Below are 22,538 nucleotides of genomic sequence, written 5' to 3'. Positions count from 1 at the left end.
TCATTAAAACACAATAAGATGTTGCACCTTCAGTCTTTCATTGTATTGTTAATTTTTCTTCGGTCTTAATGAGTTTTCAAACAATCGGCAAAACTCCCAAGCGCTCTGAGAAATAACCCACCCTTTATTTATCAGTGTATGATTACTAAAATGTAATTAACTTTTCGCTCTTAGTCTGCAAAAAGTTAAGGTTTTCTCGTATTGCCCTGGCGCTGATCAGTGAAATACGTATTGGACGCCTGTCTGCATATTCAAACCTGGGTTATGGGAAGTGAGCGTGTCTGCGTCGAGGAAGGAGGTCATACGATCGGTTTTGGTGTTAAGTTTTCTTGGTACGGAATAAATATCTTAACCGAACCACTAAGGGAGTGGCTAATGAAACCTATTGGATATAGGTAGAAATTTTCTGCATGGTACATCAGTAGAGGAAAAAAAATCTCAGTGACATGGCAGCGCAATTTTCAGACGGTTAGACAAGCTCTCTGATAAAACAAGCATTGTATTGTGGCCGCGACGATCGACGCCAGCCTGAAAAGGGCAAATTATAGCCTTGTATGCTCAGACGGGAGTAATATTTCGTTGTTGCTTATTGTGCTACAGCAAAGAACATGCGACTTAAGTAAACCGATATTTTTTGTCATCTTAGGACAATAATTTGCACACTTTTTTCCAACTTTGATTGATAGAAGGGATTGTTAAAGATACTCAAATGGCCCTAGCACAACATCCTTTTGTCTACCTTGTTTTTTTTTTTTCGCAAGCCTTCAATGTCTGTGCATAGTTATTAGTTTGTGAAGGTTGTAATTTTAATTTAAACAACGCTATGAATTGAATTCCTTTGGAGATAAGAATAATGTATAAGAAAAACATATTAATTGGAATCTAATTTTGCGATGACTAGTTGTAACGCTTTACAGAATGAGAATTGTGAAGAGTCCGTAATTGCGGCAAGCGATTAGAAAGGATTCAATTGTACAGTGCTCAATTAGATCCCCTTTGAAAGATAAACAAAAAAGCATGTTAACTACGGTTAAAGACAGTGGCGACTAATTCTCTGTTTGTCTTAACCTATTATCATGGCTTCCCTTCGGATTCGGAGTGAATTGAAGTAAAAATCGATAAGGTATGTGACTGTGAAGTTCAACGGCAGACCTTGACAATCTTGCTGAATTAAAACCTGACTCTCATTTGCATAGATAAAACCTTTGTAGTCCGCCGCATAACCCAAATAAAGCTTTTGGCTGCTATTTAACAGTTGTCATTTTTGTTCGCCATTTTAGGTCAGCTATTCACACTTTTTTCAATGAAAACTTTATAGGTTTGCTGTAAGTGTCGTTTTTTCCTTGATGAATCTATAGAAGTGTCACTTCCTTTTTGTCTCAGCTAAATCAAACATGTCTTGCTCTTCTGAAAACGGCATTGTAACAATTCTATTGTTCACCAAAACAAGCTCGAAAATGCATTTTACTCGCGAAGTGGAACATTTTCGAAGAACAAAATGGCTGAGGGGTTCCTCCTGTACGCTATTGATCTTACTCAATTAAAAGCCTATTAAAATGTCGGTTTTAGAAGAGAAGACACCTGCATGTGATAAACTTTATTGATCTGAGTAGTATCATCCGCGGAACGACAAAAGAAATAAACACAGACAAAGTTCAAAAAACCTTTTTTGCCGCCAGCGATATTTTGTGATTTTCGTGTTCGTAGTTTGAATGGCACATGTCAGAAGATAATTACAATGCAACACAAAAAGGGTTTCAATGAAACCTCTTTTCCATGGACATTTCGGCGACCGGAAATGATAACAGAACAATTGTATCATTGGCTCCAGCGACCCGGAAGTTCTCGGTGCTTGAATGAAAACTGGGACCACTGCAAAATCCCAAAGAATGCACAGATGAGCTCGTCAAGTACAAACATGGGCGAAGCGTATTTTGCTGAGAAAATCGACGCCGAAATGAAGACATTTCCTTGGCACTATCCCGAACAATACATCTTGTCTGACTTTATTCCAAGTCCTTGCAATTTTCCTGTGTAAGTGTTTGGCAAGTTCTATTAATTAAAGCTTGCTCACATTTTGCTCCTAGACACTTGTTATGGCACTCCTAATGTTAATGTTCGTCTTTTTTTTCACTCAGGGAGTTCGATGGTCCTAGCTTGAAAATCGAGGGTACAGGTAAGAAATTTTCTCAGTGTTAAAAGTATCGTAACTCACTTAATTCGTCGGTCAATTCCTTTTGTTTGGTTTTCAGGGTAATGTCAGCACAAAGTGTTTATAGAATCCCAAAGCTACCCTTCACAATAAATCAAAAATCGTGCAAATTAAGTGATCAAGATTTGACTTCATACACCGCGCTTAGGTTTCTACTGAAGCGGAAAAATCCACGAGCAAAGGTAGCTTCAAAACACTTGTTTTAAACGCAGTTTGCGCAGTTTGGAAGTTTTTAATAGGACACGTTCTTGAATCTTTAATTGTTTGCATAAATTTTCATTCAAATTAAACGCAAGCTTTCAGGGATTTTGTTAATGTAAGTTCTTTGTTTTTTGTTCCTCGAGCTATATGACATTCTATTTCGGTACACTTGATAGAACTCAAGTGAAGAGGTATTTACGTAAACAGGGAAGTAAGTTTTAAAAGGAAGCCGTAACTGGTGATATTTATTCATATTTGACGACGAATGAATCAGTCCATTCGAATGTATTAGAGCGTAGGCATTTCTTGAAACAATAATACAATAGCAGACTGACGCTTTCAAGGTCATCGAGACAGAACGAATCAGTATAATTTCGATCCTTCGCAATCGTTCTTTGTCCGATCATAAAGGATTGATTTTGACAGGTGGTTGGTAGACATAATATAGGCGGGGATGAAAAAAGCGCATGCTTGAAATGTAAATTCTCTCTACCGAATGACCCATTTCAAACGGCGTTGGTAATGAGAAACTGATAATTCATCAACTTGATAATACTTTCCCGCAGTTGATTAATTTAGACATTCTCTTCACCTGTCTTCTTGACCTTACATTGATACAAGAGACCGTGATCTGATCTCATGATCTCATTTTCTCTTGATTGATATCGTTGGGAGAAATATCATATTGGTCAATACTAAATATCAAAAAGTTTAACTCGAGCTGGGCGCTATAAGAGTGATATTCCATTTAGAAAGGAGAGTCGTGAAAGGTGCATTTTGCGATTTTGTAAATGGTGTATTTTTTGATTTTACACAGAGTTCGTTTCAACAAAAACAACTCGACTGTTTACAGCCCTCTACTTTCTCGTATTTTCATTCGATCGTTGATCACGTGGATAGAATCGCGAGAAAACTTCGCGCTCGCCTCGCTCGCTTACTCTTTCACGTGCGCTGAAAAACAGAGAGGCAGTGAACATTCTAAAAAGAAAGGATTTCAGCGCGTTCATGCTACTGATAAAATTTTTACAGCCATAGAAAGGGGAGAAAATTGATGGAAATGAAGACTGAAGACGAGTACATAATCACAGTGCTAAGACCGTTTCTTCTTCAGTTTTTGCTTTTCTATTTTTATTTTATTTAATGTAGCACAAAAATGGAAATTACATCCGTTTCATGCCGTAAGATATGGCATTCTTTTCTTTTCAGCAAAGCGGGAAATTCTCGAGTAGAAATTTTTGTGGCAATCGATTTTCGCGTTTTGACAAACAAACGCAAAATTCGCAAAACTTAACTGCTGCAATTAATATATAGTATCTATGAATTTAAAGAGTGAGTGCGGACCATGTAGAGGCATCCACTTTGACGTCAAATCTCTTCCTTCTTCTGCTTGCGGCAGTATCTACGAGAAATTCAGCTACAATGTGCGTCTGCTTGCCCTCGCGCCACGTAAACCATTTCTATGCTTTCAGATAAAGTGCTGTAAATATAATTGCAAGCCGTCCTTTTTTCTGTTGCGAATTTCTTTGAAAACGACCGCATAAAATAAGTAAATTCTCTAGCTTAAAAAGATTATATCGAGTTACTTTTGCTGTGGATATTTAATATACAATTATACTTACATGTTTACATAGAAACATTGGATCCAGACTCGCGGCCACAACAGCAACAAGAAGAGCTCGCACAGTACTCTCCAGATCCGGTAACTGAATTTTTTTTCGTTATGATTTCTAGAAATCTCAGTTTGATTAAGAACAAAGTTTGGAGCATGTCTAGGCCTCTGTTAGTGAGATAAACCTTATAATTTGGCCAATAAGTTCCCGAAAATAAACCCAGCGGCAAATAAAAAATAATTTAAGGTTTAAAGCTTGAAGGCATTTTCTGAATTTTCTTTCACCGGTTTCAAATTAGACTGTGCGGTTTACTATTCCCTGTAATACAAACAAAACACAATTAACTTGATTTCAAATCACCTCGAAATTCGTCAATATTGAACCACAGCAGAGCGATTCTAATAATTAACATATCGCAGTCTTTAAAAACAACAAAAACGAAAAAAAAAAAAAAAAACTATCAGTGAATCAAGATATCTTAAAAAGTTTTAATTCTGCAGTTCATTTGATCAAAACAGAACAGCAAAGAGCAAAAACGAATGTTTATGGATCTACTATAAAAGGATGGATAAGACTCGAACCATAAATGGCATAATAAACTCAATTGTTCTCTTTTCAGCCCGAAAATTTGATGGTCAATGTTCCCACGGACGAGGCAGGCGAAGACTTCCCAGAATTCGTTGATCCTCTTACACCAGTCAGCCCCAGGTTTCCTCCTCACGCGCTTATGAATTTATCGCCTCCGCATGTGACGTCACCAAGCACGTGAGCAATGTCAATGTTTCACTCTGATCCAATCTCGACCCCAGAGTCTCTCCGGACAAAATCGTTAAGATTTTCGAAAATAAGTGATTATTTTCGAGTTGCCTCTTTCTTTTATGCCCCATTGTGTCTTTCCTCTATGCAATGTTACCTTGCTTCTTTTTTTGTGTGTTTGTTTTTTTTCCTTTGGTACGTTTCTCTGTTAAAAAGCAAAGGTGGCTGCTTCCATCGCTCCCGTAATATTATCTGCTGAGAAAATTTAGATAACGTGTTTTGCTGTACTGGTCTATTTATTTAGGAACGAGTTTCGCGGAGATTACAATTTCAGGATGGTTCTGGAAACACAGGTAATTTCGTTGTATCAGAAATACATTTTAGACCTGCTATCGTGTGCATTTTAATTAATGTATTTTCTCGTCTGCAATCGTCAATAATAACATACTAATGGCGTCGTACTTTGTTTGCAGCCCAAGAAAGTTGCCAATCCAGACTGGATTGTAAGTACTATTAACCTCTTAGCTCCTAACTCATGTCTCATAGCTTCACCATTGTGGTTTGTCAGTTGAGCCTGAATAAAAATCAATACGATAGACTGTTACAGATGGTTCATACTTACACGAAGTCTTTTTTCATAGTACTCAGTACACCAGAAGAAACTGTACATCAAATCAAAGACGCCATGTCCTGTCAGATTTTTGACTACAGGTGAGGCCATTTCCATAAAAGCCTCATAAATGTACTTTCATTGATTAAAATTCCTAATCTGTTAATTATGTTGATTGGTGTTATTTGGTACCCAGGTCCCCCTCCTTCTGGAGCGTTCATACGCGCCATGCCGGTATTCAGACAACCTGAGCATGCTAAAGATGTGGTTCGCTGCTGTCGAAATCACACCGCTGAACATACTGGTGAGGACAAACGAAACCTGGCCTGTGGAGGGAGGGGTAGATCTTGTTAACCTTCTAGCAGAGTGGGGAAGGGACTGGAGAATGTGCCCGTGCAAATGAAAAACAGCTGCCGAAAAATCGATTCGGCGAAATAGATATAAAGAACCAAATTGGCGTCTTAGATCAAAAAAGAAATTTTATTATTAGAGTGTAAACGTGGTTAATATGGGAGAAAAACGAGATGAATGTCATACAAACTGAACTGGGAAAATAATTTTGAGAATGAGTTGTAATTTTTCGCTCGCCGGTATTCGTTTCCAGGCTCTCCTGCTACAGGTCACTTCCTCCGTTGTGACAACCAAGAGGCTGAGTATGAGGAATGTCCTCAAACCACAAGGCACTCTGTAAGGATACCACTCCGCGGACCAGCTTCAGGTGAGCCTCGTAACATAATTTGCTCATACAGTCGTGAAGTCTTCATGTTCATGGAATTTTAATTACCATCTTCAAATGACTGTTGTCAAACCAAAATGACATTTACCAATAATAGCTGATCAAAACAAAAGCAAATGTTAAAAGGAAAGTCAGTCACAACTAGAAGCAAAATTGTAGTAGGTATTAGACAAGTTCATCAAGCGCGGGAAAACGTATGCCTGTCGCTTAGCGCGGGAACTGACGTGCAGCTGGTGCTATGCGCGGGAAAACGTGAATCTGTTGCCAAGCGCGGAAACACTTCCCACCATTTCCATTCTCACTGTTCAGAGTTGAATGCAAGCCTTTTAGGAGTAACCACCGCGTTTCCCTTTCATTTCGTAGACTGAAACAAACAAAAAAACAGACATATTGGTAGGAATTAGACGGTGTTAAAGTGACCTTTGGGGAAATTAGCTGATCACTCCAACACTCTTTGTTTGGTTGCTTCTCTTTTTATTTCCACTTTTGATGTCTTGGGTACAATACTCACAACGTTCTCTTACTTGTTGCTCTTGACTGGTTACGGCAATTACTACAACTACTAGGAGCTAACTCGTCACGTTCCTTTTAAAGGGACAACCACGTCATCCATCAAATCAATGTCAATCTGTCAATTAGGCTAACGTAATGCCATGCGCAGTTCGAATAAGGTTCTATTGCGACTGCGCACCAAGCTACTTAGCATATTTTCCTTCGAGGTTATCGAGGTTGACTAAAACGTTTTCTACCTTGATTTTAACCGACTATCCTTAAGTGGTTGACCTAAATAAGGTAACGTGAGCAATATAAAAGTTACAATCTTCGTTCTTACCGATTAAAAGTTTAGGATAACACTAAGTTAAAAGATAAAAGTTGTTGTTAAATATTTCATACAACATAAGTGTTACAAGAAATAGGTTTGCAAACTCCCAGCTTCGTGGGAGGGATTTCCAGTTAAAACTATCCATCTCATTAACTGGACGTGCTCTTGGTACAAACATCCTTTAATGAGGTGCCGCTGCTATTGTTAGGAATCTTTTCTTTATTTGGGTAGAAGTGTAAATTAGGAATAAATTAATTTAAACACCGTTATCAAACTCCTTGAAAAGGTCAGTAAAAAGGGCAAGGTTTGACTGAAAAATTGGACGGGAGACTGAAAATAAGTTAAGGAGTCTAACGCGACTAATTCCAAAAAGAGCGCATGCAAAATCTAGATTTCAATTTTTACTTCATTTTCTCGATCGACACCCGCGAGTAAACAAACGTGTTGCTGGACAACGCAGCTAAACCGAAAACATGCAGTGCAGCAACGGTGCTCGCAGAACATGAATGTACCAAGGCATCCTACCAAGAATCGGCTACAAATTATTGAAGTAGACACTACATTTCCAAAATAGTTAGATTACATGGCACCATTTCCAGTTTAACAACGGTCAAGTAATTTACACATATTTCACTGAAGAACTAGTTCCTAGGAAACGTAGCACCTGCGTACACATCAACAACGATAAGAAAGGGGAACATTTTTTTAAACACCTAAAATATTCCAGTATTACATTTCGAATGACCCAACACCTATTTCTCAAAACATTACCATTAACTTTTTGCCCATTATTACAACGAATAAATATGGTTGGGAATTTATATCTTGCTTGCATTTTTATTGTTTTACAACGGGCATCGTTAACTTTTCTTTCTTATTGCAAGGAGTGTTTTCCTAATGAGATGTAAATCTCAATTTGTCTTGAAATTGGTGTATATGAAAGAAGAAGTATTTGCCATTTCTAACTGATTACTATTTCTAATTACCCTTAATTGTGTTCAGCTGAAGACGCTGACGAGCTTGGAGTCCATGAACTGTTCTACTTTATCTGTAATAACTCCTGTGGCGGCTTGAACAGGAGACCAATTCAGATCATTTTTACCCTGGAAGATCTGTAAGTTTCTAATATAATATTATTTATAGCAAATTTTCCTTTTTTCCGAAATGCCATCCATTGTAATAAATATCACTGCATTGCAATATCTGTCATATTGTCATTGGCTTTCTAAACTTCTCGACCAACCAAAAAGCCAGCAATCGCACGCGTGAGTTAAACGACACGTGACTACTTTGACGTTACTCCCCCTCCAAGAATAACTTGGTTAATGATTGGCAAGGGAACTGGGAAACTTCATTAAAATCGGTCGGGAATCAGCCTTCAGATAAAAGCTCAACGCAGCATATCGCAACATTGTTGGGCGAAACATGTTGCGCGCGTTTGGCACCCTGTGATGACGTATTGCGACACGTTGAGTGTTGTTGGTTCAAATTTGACCACTTTCAAACTTGAGGCAACAACACCCAACATGTCGCAACAGGGTGTCCAAACGCGCCCAACAATGTTGCAATATGTTGTGTTCAAATGTTGCGATCGTTTGGCCGGGGCTTAAAAGATGTAAATATGAGATGCGTTTGGACAACTTTCACAGAAGTTACAGTATTATTTTTGTGAAACAGTTTATATCAAAATAAATTGTAGTATGTAACATGGATCATTCTGTTCTCATTTGAAGGTCAGGCAATGTGGTCCTGGGGAGATGTTACGTCAATGTCAGAGTCTGCGCATGCCCAGGACGAGACTCTAAACAGGAAATCGAGGCGATTAACCGCGGGCCAGGCAAAAAACCGCGCGGTAAATCCAAAGCAAGTAAGTTGGTAGACCGTCGCTAGATGAATGCTCACAATTTTAAAACATTTAACTAAGACATCGAACAATATTTCTAGTATCATTTCAGGAAGCTCGAAAGCATTCTTTGATCAATGGAAACTATCATTTAAAATTAGTAAATTTGACAACTTTTAAAACTCAGTCGTCAGTTAAAAACCCGCCATTTCCCAACTGGCAGTAGCAACTTTGGCAAAACAACGCAACAATCAGTTTCAACCCATCCATGCCCTCTGACAATGCTAATTGTAATTACTCATTAAAGAACAGTTAAAACTGCAAGGTTATTTAAGTCTTGCAGGGATTTACCCTGGCTTTGTCAGCGCAATTAACTGCAACTGAACAACACGAACTGATGTATATTTTAAGAAACAATTTTGTACATCAATTTTCAAGCTACCTTAATAGTTTAACAATAAATTTAAAGGAATTACATGTAACGCCAGGCTTGAAAAAGTAAGCTCTAAATTTCCAATTTTATCATTTTTGCGGCGCGTTTCTAACTTCTGAGATTACAGCGCGCCATTCAGACACTCACATTCCGAAGTTAGTGGGTTTTATTCAGATGAACAAAGTCTCTTTTGTTGTTTCGTGCCAGGTGTAAATGATCTACAGTGTCTTGGTCCAAAGATGTCTAAAGAAGATAGCACCGTGTACAACCTCAAGGTAGAGGGCCCTGCTAAATTTGAAAATTTTATACTCATTCACCATAATGGCCTCTTTTCATGGAAACTAAGAATTAATTTTCCCTGAAAGACGTTTTGCCCAGATATAATTCTTAGGAGAACTGGAAAAAGGGTGACTCAACTTTCATTATTTTCAGTTGCTTCAGTTATATTTTTGTCAGTCCGATGGAAACATAAAAAGCCTTACAGAAAGACAGAAAACATTTAGCATTCCCAACTTACTGCCACTTGACAAAATTGCACTCAAATAAGAACCCCAATTATTCTCTAATTGCCTACTTCGTAAGAGGATATGCAATTTAGTCATCGCTTACAAAGTGACTGTTTTTAATAATCATTATTTTCGCTCACAGATCTGTGGATTCAATAATTACCTTATGATGAAAAGGATTGCCATCGCACTGGAATTGTTCGCAAACATGGAGAATAAGTTGTAAGGCTTACACTTTATTCGTTTTCTTCTATTTCGCTTTCTTCTGTAATTTTTTAGATCTTAGAAACTGGCCATTGATAATTCAGTCTTCGTTACTCTTGCTCTGATCAGTGTAGAGGGCAGAAAACAAGTAAAACTAATGCTTTTTTTGTAAATTGTTTCCCCACAGTACTACGATGGAGCCCCAGGACCTGGAGATGCCAGACTTTACAGAATACACTCCAGAGGTGCGTGCATTACCAATTTGAAGAAGAAATAAAATTCTTGAGCAGCTAAAATTTGTTTGGTCTAGTGGCAGTTAATTGCTTGCTAGGAAATAAAAAGCCCTGAACGCCACAGTGTTAGAAAAAAAAAATCAAAATTTTCGTTTCATTTTTTACAAAGGACAATGTCTAATTCTGTCCAGGGTCTGGATCTAGGCCGAACTTCATAACTCCAATTCCTAATTCTCAGCGTTTAGTTTCTCTTTAATTTCGATCGTCCCAGAGGTTTTTCTACCGAAAAAGGAGAATTCGCGCGAATTGCTTCTTTAGTAACACTGAGTGAATTATTGACGGTTTTTCTTTTATCAGGATCAAGAAAACTCCGAACCTGATTCGACTTTAGTCAAGTAAGTTTAAACCGAGTAATTAAATAAATTTTATTTAAGCAAAGTATTAGAATAAAAATAGTTTAGACGATTGAAGCTGAAACGGTAAACAGCATGAAAAAAAGAAACAACAACAACACTGTTTTCTTCTGTTTATCCGCTCGTCTGGCTACTTACTGAGCAAGCGACCACTTGGGAGTGTCTGAAGATGAGGTTATCGTCTATTATAAGGTCTAGTTAATTTAAAGATCGGTTAGAAACATTAAACTGACAAATTATTGAACAGGTCTCATAAAGTACCATCACTGGATTTGCCCTTTCGCTCCTTTTGGAAGGAATAACTACCACAAATATGGCGAGTTCTTTACCTTCAAAGCAATGCCAGCTTCCACTCTTGGAACTATAACTGTTTCATATTTCACAGAACTGGGAATCTATTGTTATGGCCAAGACCCTCACACTAGAAATTCATTAAACTCACTGGTGAAAGGCTGGTTAGGAAATGTTCAGAACTTAATCAGTGGCTTCATATTACTTCTTGCAGGCCTTCAGTGTCCGAGTCACCTCCGCCACCGATCATCGTCAACCAGGAGTCTTTCTTAGTTCCATCTCACACGGAAAACTGGTACCCAGCTGTCCCACAAGACCAAGCGAGCCAACCACATCAGCCCCCACAGTACCCCCAACAGTGCTTTACATACAGGCGTAAAACGTCTTTTGTTATATTTAAGAAAGACTGACAAATCTATAATTCGATGCGAGATAGAGATTTTTAACTGTAGACTGAAATCTTTGGAAACAATCCAAAGCAAAGAGGGTAACCTACTCGCTGTTCTTTCATGCGTAAAACATTAACAAACGTAAGATTTTTACGAATTATTTTTGTATCTGTCATGGATCGATAAAATAGATGACCTTATCTTAGCCAAACAGAATACGACTTTTCTAACAGCAGCTGAAAGGAGGCAGGTTCCCAAGAGATTAACGAGCTTTTACAATCCAGCCTTTCAAGGACCCTAGTTCAGTTCGCCTCCGCCATTTTCGATGACATCGAAATTAGTGAAGCGAAATCTTATTGCTTTACTGTAAGCTGTGTTCCTGAAAGTATGTTTAATTATCTTAAGTAGTTTCACCGTGATTTCCTTCGTTTCGACATGCCCCGAATAAAATATAATAGCAAAACTCTCGCATGAAAACAAAAACAAAGGTGTGGCTGACTGGGGCCCTTTGAAGGAGCTCCGTGAATTATTTTGGCCTCGTACAAAATTGCCTTTAATTTGTTACCTTTAAATTGAAGGAAACCTGAAAACAGTAGTTTAATAAGATAGAAGAACACCTAAGAGATAATAATAAACCAGAATGGAACAAGAATGGTCAAGGACGGAGAAGATTAATATGGATTACAAACGACGAACTTTAAAAATTTAGGCTAAACTTTTCAAGATGCACAAACTGTGCCATTCATTTAGCCAGTCACGATATCTAGCCTCGTAAAAACGAAGTCTGAAGAAAACCAAAACGTCCTGCAATCGGCGGTGATAATACCTTTGATGTAGCAAGATATTCTCAGAGTTAATGTTAAAATAATCAGTGAATAGCCATTAGTAATTATAAATGGGAATTTTAAAGATCTCAAGTTGGGGACTAAAAGATTTAGTTATGCCTCGACTCCTACCATGAGTCTTTATTGATTTTTGTTGCTGTTTTTTTGTCGCTTGTTTGCGTGTACACATCAATCTAATTTTGTCTTTTAGAGCGGTTTTCAATTGAGTGTCAAAAGTAATCAGGCAATTACTTTGGTTTTGGTTTTACTACGGTTCGAGATTGGCTGAGTAGTCTAATTGTTAAGTGATTGGTTCGGTTTTGGTTTCATGACACTCAATTGAAACCGCTCTGATTATCTAGCTGTTGTTATTATAAACAGGGATTTCTTGTACGCTTCCATAGTACACCGTGTTATCATTGTAATCCGCTTTGAATATAATTATACTACATATTTTTTTTATGTGTTGCTCTTGTTTGTTTCATAGTCAATATAAGGAAAGGTTCTTTAAGTTGCTGGGGGAGTCTGCGATACGTCGTGACTTTGACCTCTGCAGACCTAAGCATTCGGTAAAAGATAAGTTTGACCGTTAAACCTACGCGAGATGAAAAATATAAGGTATAAAAAGAACAGAAAATAATTGATCGTCCTCTTAACCATTTGAAAACGCACCCGTTAGTACAGTAGCTCTCACCTATAAGTGTAACCATTGAAGAAAACAGGTGTCAGATGAGCGCAACTTCCGATCTCCGAAACTGACTGAGTACGCAATTTTTGCCTCAAAGTTGCTAGGCAACTGATGGTACCATGATGACGATTCAACGTACTCTAATGTCCCTAGACGTTATTTGTTCCTCAGGGCTTGCAGTTTTCCTCAACCTTCGCTTTTCGGAACAGATCTCCACGGACAAATATCCGAGCATATTTTCACTGCAGCAGCCACTTGCAAACTAATGCAAATGCTGCAATCTGATTGGTTGCGCCATCGTTCACTATCGGCTATTAGTAGAATTCTACTAGTTTTCTAATGCAAATGCTGCAATCTGATTGGTTGAGCTACACGTATACTATCAGCTAGCCATTAGTAGAATTTTACTAGTACACTAATACACTAGTACACTATTGCACACTATCAGCTATTAGTAGAATTCTACTAGTATACTAATGCAAATGCTGCAATCTGATTGGCTGAGCCATTGCACACTATCAGCCAATAGTGAGCAGTGGCTTAATGTGGTCAACAAAAATTGCAACGTTTCCTCGTTTCTGCAAAGTTTTGAAAGAACATTTACAAACAAATGGATAATCAAATTCCTGAGAAGACTAAAAGGAGGGCATTTACGGTTTCTTGAAATAAAAAGCTATAAATTTTTGAAAGAAACTGATAAGCACGCGTACGCAACTGCAAATGTCAAATTGTCAATTGACAATTAATTCAGTCTGCGCGAATTCTCTAATGCGTGAAGACCAGCCATAATTGCAATCGTTATTTCAAGGAAATTTCAGTTAGAATTCTACTAAAACAATTAGATTATTCGTTCTCGATTTCTATGAGGCGATACAAATCTCGAGCTCATAACCTAATTATTAATTAGTTTTCAGTGGCTTTAGGTGATCAACATTTTCACGCTTCTCCGAAGTTTTGGAGGAAGATTTAAAATATTATATCACTTCTCAAACTCATTAATAATTTATCGAGTTTAAACAAAGGAAATCATGACCGTGACGGTGTTTGGATATCTGATCTTAATTAGCAGAGATTATTACGATTTCAATTCACCACTTTTTCCTTAGTTTTAGTTTCGATTGAGAAGATATATCAAACACGAAAAACAGAGTTTGACCACATTTCCAAACACCTCAAAGTTCGTCAAAAATATTTTCAACTCTCTTCTCGGTGTTTGGAAATGTGGTTAAACACCGTATTTCGTGTTTGATATATGACTTAAAATGTAGAAGAATAATTGGAAATTGTTATTTTTAAGAAATACATTTAGAATTCTATAACTAAGACAGTTAGATCGTTTGCACTCGATTTCTATGAGGTGATAGTTGGTATGGCCTTCAGCCTCGTCAGTTATCACCTCACAGAATCCCGAGTTAATTAGTGCTTAGAGTTTTCATTCAGTTTGGTAATGATCCGCAGGGGCGAATCTAGGGGGAGGGTGCAGGGGTTGCGTACCCCCTCCCCCTAAGAAAAATCCTACATCTGCCCCTGATCCGTTAAACCTGACCAGTTTCCTTTGACCGCTGGCTGCAGGTAGTTCTCGCCATACCAGTTAGTTAACTCGTAATCAATCTCTTTCATGGTTTTAAACTGTTCATTGTTAATGGTGACAAGAGAGGAATTCTTCATCCATTCGACAGGAGCTTCATAAAAATCAACATAACAGCGTTTCCTCCAATTGCGTGACACTAGCAGCATACCCTCCACTGCTTCCTCCAGCTCATCGCTAAAAAACGCATTCCCGTTAACATCATCGGGCCCGTCAAAGTACGCAGTTGTGTTTATTTCTATATAAAGTGGCAGAAGCAGGTGGGCCCTCTGCATACGAAAGGATTCTCCCACGTAATACTGAGGGTCTGTGGAACCTGTTAAAGCAGGAGAGAAATCAATTCGTGTACTCTCTCAAATGAATAAATAAATAAATAAATAAATAAATAAGTAAATAAATAAATAAATCTAAAAGTAGGCAGTGACACAAGATTATTTAAGAGCAGACGCAAGATGTCGAAAAACTGTTGATATCTTTTCGGAAGTTCTCATTAAATGTCTAAATATCACAAAACATTTTCAGAATATCTCGGAAAATCCTCTAAACATCTGTTTGCTTTCTTTGAAAAAAGTAAACCGATTTCACTTACTTAGGCTAAATTTTTCAAACTTTTTTTGCAGTAGTTGTACCGGGTTGAGGAAGAAGGTTCAAAGTCGTCGATGTTACCAGCATCCGCCAATTCAGAAAATTATTCTTTTGCCGCCCTTTCAACCTCGCTACTAGGGCTTTCCTCCTAGAGACTGGGAAAGGAAAAACTCTGGGAATGAGGTTGCCGCTCTTTGTAATATGGAATACCCGTTATTTTTCATGTGGGAAATCGGATTTGTTTCTAGCATACAACTGAGTATTGCTTCAAGAAAATAGCGAGGAAAACACAGGGCTAAGTCAAAAAGACCTATCGATAATTTTTGCGTTCGGAGAACGCAAACCTAATTTTAACCTGTGGCTTTCTGGAGTTGGTTATCCTGTGCACGGTTATAAGTTCCACCCCGCTTGATTTTTGCGGGGGCATGTCACGGTCAGTAAACTGGTACCGTTACTAATAAGACATGTGATAAATGTAAGCATGTGATCAGGCTATGTGAGGTCGCCTTTGCGCTGGATATTTCTTTCCATTCAGTCGCCGTAAGCTTTGCCATTTTGTGCTCTCAGCGTTGGATTTTGGTGATGGTAGCCTTAAGCGGAATCTGAGGGAATTTTCCTTGTTTATTTCATATGTTTACGAACACGACTTTGAATCGCCTTGGCTTTGGGATATCAACCGTGGGAACAGCTGTATTTGATTGCATTTGTTGATTAGGTCCAGTCGTAGCCTGCAGTACAGGCGGATTAGCGGGCTCTAGCGCGATACACGAGCGCGCGCGAGGCGAGAAAAATCCGCCTGTAGTCACACTATTGTTTATGCTCTTCCAACCGTTCGCCTGGCGAACGAGGTTGTTGATTGGTTGCTTTAAGCCACGTGACGTCAGACGCGAGAAAAAACAAAATGTGTTTGATTCGGGTGACAGGCTTAAACGGACTCCTACGGCTCGTGACATTTGTACATTTGCCGTTCTCTCATAAATTCCAGCCTCTCAACCTTTTATTTTGTTCTTCACTTGTTTTTGAAGGGCACTTAATGTTGTGTTATCTGGATGATTTTTCTAAAAGTAGAGCACAGGCAGCCCAAGCTCACGATGCGAGGAGTTATTATTTAAGGTATCATGGTAGGTGGATTGACAGTGTTTGGAAATCGCGCTCTTACGCTGGCGCTTTGAAAGACAACCCCATCAACCTATACATTTTCTGAAAGCTTAATAGTTATAGAATACAATTATATCTTTGAAATTTTCTTATAAGTTATTGTCGCAGTGATATTAAAAGAAATACCCAGAAACACTGCTTCGCTTGAACTGGTTGGCTTCCGCGCGTGAATTATCGGAGCGGCGCGATTTACATCGGAAATGTTTTCTCACACATCACCCTCAAAAATCGTGTCTGTGATTTTCCAGATGTGGTTTGGGTTTTTTTCTACACCCTCCTGAACTTTGATATTTTTAATGCGGACGTTTCCTTCCACAAAAGAGGCCATAACTTTGGAACGGAAGCGAAATTAAACAAAGCCCGACACGCTTTTTCGAAGGAGGTATCCTAGAATATACCTGCTGATTTTCAGCCAATTCCATCGGAAGACGCGCGTAAACGAACTAAAAATGTTCATCCTTATATGCAGTTTTATTTTATCGAGAAAAACACGAAAAACCTTTTATGAGATTTGTATGAATAGGTGTTAAAAATCCCCTCCTCACTGACAGATGTCGGCATGGGTCAGTTTACCACCACAATGGGTTATGACAACTTGAAATAAACAGACGACTAATATTCCGGCGCGGAAACCCGCGTCGCAGTGGAGTCGTCCGAGAAGGGACAAACTACAAGTTCAGGAGTACCCAACGACACTTTAACTGGAAATTTAATATGTGACTTCCCAAGCACTGATTCTGTGCTCCCACGTCAATTACCATTAATAATTAACTTTCCTGGGAAAAAAATATCCGCTCTTCACTGCTAGCAAGATCGACTTTATTTCATAAAACTCCCAGCCAGACATAATGAAAATTTTGAATACCGAGCTAGAAAAATGGCAATTAGCCAAGTAGCAAGCCAGCAGTAAAGAGTAACATTGTAAATGCCAGCAAGACAATTATTGGCGAAAAAATGTTCTGGCCAGCGTTTTGACCTAGATTAAAAACAAACGCATTGTTTAGGACCTTTATTCAACAGCCTATTGTCTGTTGACTATTATTAGAGATAAATTAGCAATATGTGGTTATTTTTGCCGCTATGAGCAAAATCTACACTATGATTATGTTATCACTTAAAAACAATACAACTTACCATTTATGTCTTAAGCGGATCGGACAAGGTGTCTCCCAGCACGTTGTTTTCCGATACTTCAGATACCTTCCAGGTTCAGCATACGTGTGACAGTTTGGCACTTTACGTTCTGACATCTAAAACGGTTCACACTTATGTTTAAAATAAGATCCCTCTAATCCTTCTAGACATTCAGATCAAACTTGCTTTCACCAAAGAAATGCCTGTTGCAAAATTACTTTTATATAACGCTGTTAGGGAAATGAACAAAAAATAATATTGAAGTCCTTTACTACTACATATCAGCCCTACTTCTACATTGCTAGCCCAATAATGATTGTAATTTCAACATCAGCAACACACTTTATATGTTTACCCCGATTTAGTAGTTTAAAATTATTTCTAATGATTTTTTTGAAAAATAAAGGGTTATGCCAGCTCCTTAAAACAACCAAAGGGAGCTGGTTTAGTGCTGATTAGTAACACCATGTTTACCTCAAAAGTACTGAAAAACGTGTTTTTCTTTTTCTTTGGACAACTGTCTTCTATGAGCTTCCCACTCTGGAATTGCGAGATAAAAGTGTATAAACCACATTAGAATCTTTATCATAAAACGAGTAAAAAAAATCTTGATAATACATACCTTGAATGTTGGTGATTCATCTCAGTCCATGTCACTGATCCATGCCTTACCCAAGACTGCAAAGCACTGTCAACACAACTTTTACAAATTAATTTAACTTGAAAGCTAAACAACCAAAGACACTCACATTCCTAGAGGTAGTTAACCGTAAAAATTTCATAAATACCCATTGAAGGGATGTTCAAAGCCGGAATTAGCAAGGAGTGACAGGCCTGCACAACTTCTAACAATGGAAACTTTTGTACCATGTAATATATGACCCCTTTATAGTTTTGCTCTTACGAGTATGTCTTTTAGGGATTTACCTCTTTTATACGATATTAGTGGTGGCTCTTTGAAAGTTTGCCGTAGAGAAGGCTGATTTTGTATCAAGTGCCATTTTTCCATTAAAACATTTTTGAGGTTGGGCACTGATGGTTGATATTGTGTTACAAAAGGCAAGCGTTCTTTCCGGCTTTCATGTTTTTGTCTTAGCGCCGATTCCCTTTCTGTGAATTTAATATCTGAAAGGAGTGTTTCGATCAGATTTTTTTGGATAACCTCTAGCAAGGAGACGTGATTTGAATTTGTAAATGTTCTCTTCAAATGTTGCTCTTGAAGAGTTAGTTCGTAAGAGTCTTAGAGCTTCGCCCTTCACGAATCCCTTTTTGACACCCGGTGGGTGGCTAGAGGAAAAATGAGTGTATTGAAAGGTTTCAGTTGGCTTAAAGTGTGTTTTTATATCCAGGATGGATTGATCTCTAAATCGTTTGCCTTTGTATACAACTGTATCCAGAAATGTAGTTTCAGTATTTGAAATTTCAGCTGTAAATTTGATTGTAGGGTGATGTGAGTTTGCTTGTTCGATGAACTTGTCTATATCAGGTTGGCTGACATCCCACAAAGAAAAAATATCGTCAATATATCGTTTCCAGATTGTGGGTTTTGCGACGCTATTGCTAAGAATCTCTGTTTCGATATTGGCCATAAAAATATTTGCAAAAGCAACGGCCATTTTAGTACCCATGGCAGTACCGTGGATTTGTAGATAATTCTTACCGTTGAATTGGAAAGAATTTTCTTTCAGTATCAGGCTTAGCATTTCTTTGAGATATTGTGTGGGGATAGGAGGGTTATTTCTGTGAAAGTTTTCGTATGCTCTGCATACTGTAGTTATACCCTCTTCTTGTGGTATATTAGTATATAGACTTGTTACGTCCATTGATACAATGAATGTTTGTTTATTCACTTTCGTCTTTTCAATGAAATTAATAAAATCTGTAGTGTCTTTTAGATAAGACGCTTGTGATATGGAAATAGGCTGAAGTAATGTGTCAACAAATGCTGATATTCGTTCTGTAGGCCCACTGCAGCCTGAGATAATTGGTCTTCCTACTAGAGTAGGTTTGTGGATCTTTGTAAGGGTATAGAATTCCGGAATCCGCGGTGGATTTGGTGTTTGAGATAACCACGTTCTAGTCATGTCATCAATGTAGTTGCCACGGTGTAGTTCTGAGATCAAGCGTGACACCTTCGTATGTGTTTCCTTAACTATAGGCTTGTCAAGAGGCTTGTAATTATCTAGGTCATTGATTTGGACTTGGCCCTCTTGTATTTTATCATTTTTATCCATGACTACAAGTGTGCTTCCCTTGTCCGCTTTTTTGAAATTAAGATCTTTGCTTTGCTGTAAAACATTTAGCGCTTTACGTTCTTTGCGTGACAAGTTTGGTTTTTGTCGGGTTATTTTTATCTCCGCGATTTGTTGTTTAACCTCTTCCAGGTAGGTTTCTAATGTGACTGATGGTTGGACTGGCGAAGCTCTAAGACTCTTACGAACTAACTCTTCAAGAGCAACATTTGAAGAGAACATTTACAAATTCAAATCACGTCTCCTTGCTAGAGGTTATCCAAAAAATCTGATCGAAACACTCCTTTCAGATGTTAAATTCACAGAAAGGGAATCGGCGCTAAGACAAAAACATGAAAGCCGGAAAGAACTCTTGCCTTTTGTAACACAATATCAACCATCAGTGCTCAACCTCAAAAATGTTTTAATGGAAAAATGGCACTTGATACAAAATCAGCCTTCTCTACGGCAAATTTTCAAAGAGCCACCACTAATATCGTATAAAAGAGGTAAATCCCTAAAAGACATACTCGTAAGAGCAAAACTATAAAGGGGTCATATATTACATGGTACAAAAGTTTCCATTGTTAGAAGTTGTGCAGGCCTGTCACTCCTTGCTAATTCCTACTTCGACGCGTTAAAAAGCGGTCATCATCGACTGCAGCACCGGGATCGGATTTTACTGGTCGTTAAAATTACAGAATTGAAATTACACTTGGAAGTAGGATCACTGTGGATGAATGCACTGACAATTTCGAAAACCCTTCCAAGTTCTGAGACATATCAGGCCTTTTCTTGCTTTCACTGTCTTCACTGAAGCTGCACTTTCCGTTGGGTTTGAAATACAATACAGTGGCGAATACAGTTTGAAAACCTGCGCCGGCTTTTCCCGCACACATTGCTTAAACATTATCACTGAATATTAAATATATAGGCTGATTCAGCTAGTTCAGCTCCAAAGTAGTTCTTACCTGAACCTTTGAATTTATCAGTGGAGTCCTCAGAGTTCTCTGGCTGCCAAACCCTCAAACAACCGGTCGGCAAAATCTGATCACGCTTGAAACCGACCGTTTATTACGAGGTTACCCGAGTCTCACCGGGCCTCAGGCAAAAATGTGAAAAGACTGTACGAACCAACAAACGTCATCACCAGATAACCAGTTGTCTCAAGGTAGAACATGAAAGCAGAACAGACGATGATTTTCCGCGACCGGATCAACGGTGGTGAAACATGCAACTGAACGTGGGAAAAAGGAGCGTCAAGGGAAAAGAAACCGATCTAATTTCACACTATAAATGACAGCAGAACAGACTTCTATTGGTTGCTGGTAAATAAAACTTTAATAAACAACTAACATTATATTGTAAGCATGTTTTCAAACAAAAGGTCAAGCAGTCACAGAGTGTCAAGTGACACACTTCAGTCAGTGATCGCATCCGGAATGTAATTTCCAGCCAGAACTGATTAGTAAAACCACAATGTAAGCTATTTGAACACCAAAAAAAATTTTCCAGCTAGCTAGCTCGCAATAAGCTAAATTCTCAGCAAGATTCTGTTTAATGCTAAAATTCCCAGCCAGCTCAACTTTAGTCTGCAGAGCGGATATTTTGCGGAGCGGATCCGACGGGTACTCCTGCAAGTTAAACTGCCGTGATCACTTTTACTTAACAGATGTCGCCGGCGGCATTGGTATTATGTTGCTTAAGTTTAGGCTCCTTCGTTCTCCAGACATTTTTTGAAAACCATGTCTCGCGAAGCCAAAAAGCATGAAAAAGAGGAAATCTCGAGGTCTACATTGTCAACATCTACATCTGCGCTTGACTCTCTCGTTGTGGAAGTTTCGGAATTGCGTCCGTTCTACAACAATTTCGTGCGACTAGCACTTGTTGTATTTTGTCCTTTAGCTTCATTGGCGGGACTAGCGTCCTCGAGTTTCTTCAACCATTCTTCTTGGTTACAGTGCGACCCACGGTCGCTCAGAGCCAAAGATCTTGTTCGACACTGAACCTGTGGGTTCCACCAGATTTTCGCCTCTTCGACCTCTTCGAGGACGAAAATGGGCAAGAATGTTTCGTCCTGACAAGAAGAAAATTTGACAAGAACGAAAGCCAACTTGCGATGCAACAACCAGATCAAGAACAGTTCGCGTGCACAAATGAAACATCACACCGCAATTCGCGTTACTTGTGACAACTGGCGGTGAATTTTAAATATGTCACGTTTCACGCGCTGAACGTACGCATAAAGATTAAAAAAATAAATAAGTAATAACTCCTCGCATCGTGAGCTTGGGCCGCCTGTGAGTAGAGTAGAGCCGTTGGACCGTTAGAGGTTAGAGCTCTGCATAGTTTCAGTTGTTATCTATCGCTTTGTAGAGTTTAACACCTCTGTAATTTGCCATGTGCCGAGTAGTGTGGTTTGTCTTGCCTCATTTCTATTGCAGAAATCTGTGTTTATTGCAGAAATGTATCTCTTTAATTATTCGCTCTAGAGGGACAAAGTCGGTGAACATCAATATTGATTTACTTACATGCTATATTGTGATGCCGTGCCCGGTTGTTAGATTATGGCTGTTCGCCACGGATCATATTTAGCTTCGTCCGGCGTCGCCAGAGACTGCTGTAGTCTTTTAGAGATCCATTCTGTGTCGGGGAACGGGGAACAGGGAACGGGGAACGGAGAACGGAGAACGGAGAACGGGGAACGGGGAACGGGGAACGGGGAACGGGGAACGGGGAATGGGGAACGGGGAATGGAGAATGGGGAAGGGGAATGGGGAATGGGGAAGGGGAATGGGGAATGGAGAATGGGGAACGGGGAACGGGGAACGGGGAACGGAGAACGGGGAACGGAGAACGGGGAACGGGGAACGGGGAACGGGGAACGGGGAACGGGGAACGGGGAACGGGGAACGGAGAACGGGGAACGGGGAACGGGGAACGGAGAACGGAGAACGGGGAACGGGGAACGGGGAACGGGGAACGGGGAACGGAGAACGGAGAACGGGGAACGGGGAGCGGGGAACGGGGAACGGGGAACGGGGAACGGGGACGGGGAACGGGGAATCGG

General features: G+C 39.1%; 1 protein-coding gene and 1 long non-coding RNA gene across 2 annotated transcripts; one reads left to right on the top strand and one right to left on the bottom strand.

Moving 5' to 3' along the window:
* The first annotated feature begins 1,405 nt into the window (after positions 1-1,405).
* On the top strand, positions 1,406-13,066 carry LOC145482145 (cellular tumor antigen p53-like). Its single transcript, XM_081460750.1, has 16 exons — positions 1,406-2,034; positions 2,139-2,176; positions 4,045-4,112; positions 4,643-4,788; positions 5,084-5,132; positions 5,253-5,282; positions 5,421-5,490; positions 5,586-5,693; positions 5,994-6,107; positions 7,951-8,062; positions 8,682-8,815; positions 9,432-9,499; positions 9,873-9,952; positions 10,122-10,179; positions 10,525-10,562; positions 11,086-13,066. Exons 1-16 carry the CDS (start codon positions 1,739-1,741, stop codon positions 11,279-11,281), a joined length of 1,605 nt encoding a protein of 534 aa, XP_081316876.1. The 5' UTR covers positions 1,406-1,738; the 3' UTR covers positions 11,282-13,066.
* Positions 13,067-16,772: 3,706 nt separating this feature from the next.
* On the bottom strand, positions 16,773-21,642 carry LOC145482144 (uncharacterized). Its single transcript, XR_014048724.1, has 4 exons — positions 20,440-21,642; positions 17,860-17,925; positions 17,712-17,777; positions 16,773-17,353 (listed from the first exon to the last, which is right to left on the bottom strand). It is a non-coding gene; the product is annotated as an uncharacterized LOC145482144 (long non-coding RNA).
* Positions 21,643-22,538: the final 896 nt, after the last annotated feature.

The sequence above is a fragment of the Orbicella franksi genome, chromosome 3, assembly GCF_964199315.1.
Source record: "Orbicella franksi chromosome 3, jaOrbFran1.1, whole genome shotgun sequence".
Taxonomy (NCBI): domain Eukaryota; kingdom Metazoa; phylum Cnidaria; class Anthozoa; order Scleractinia; family Merulinidae; genus Orbicella; species Orbicella franksi.
Note: the sequence above shows the minus strand (reverse complement) of the source record. Positions and strands in the feature narration are given on the sequence as shown.

Coding starts and splice junctions, on each gene's coding strand:
- LOC145482145 (XM_081460750.1), top strand. CDS start 1,739: ATGCAACACAAAAAGGGTTTCAATGAAACCTCTTTTCCATGGACATTT. Junction 4,789..5,083: donor CATGTGACGTCACCAAGCAC/GTGAGCAATGTC, acceptor CTATTTATTTAG/GAACGAGTTTCGCGGAGATT. Junction 5,491..5,585: donor TGTCAGATTTTTGACTACAG/GTGAGGCCATTT, acceptor TTTGGTACCCAG/GTCCCCCTCCTTCTGGAGCG.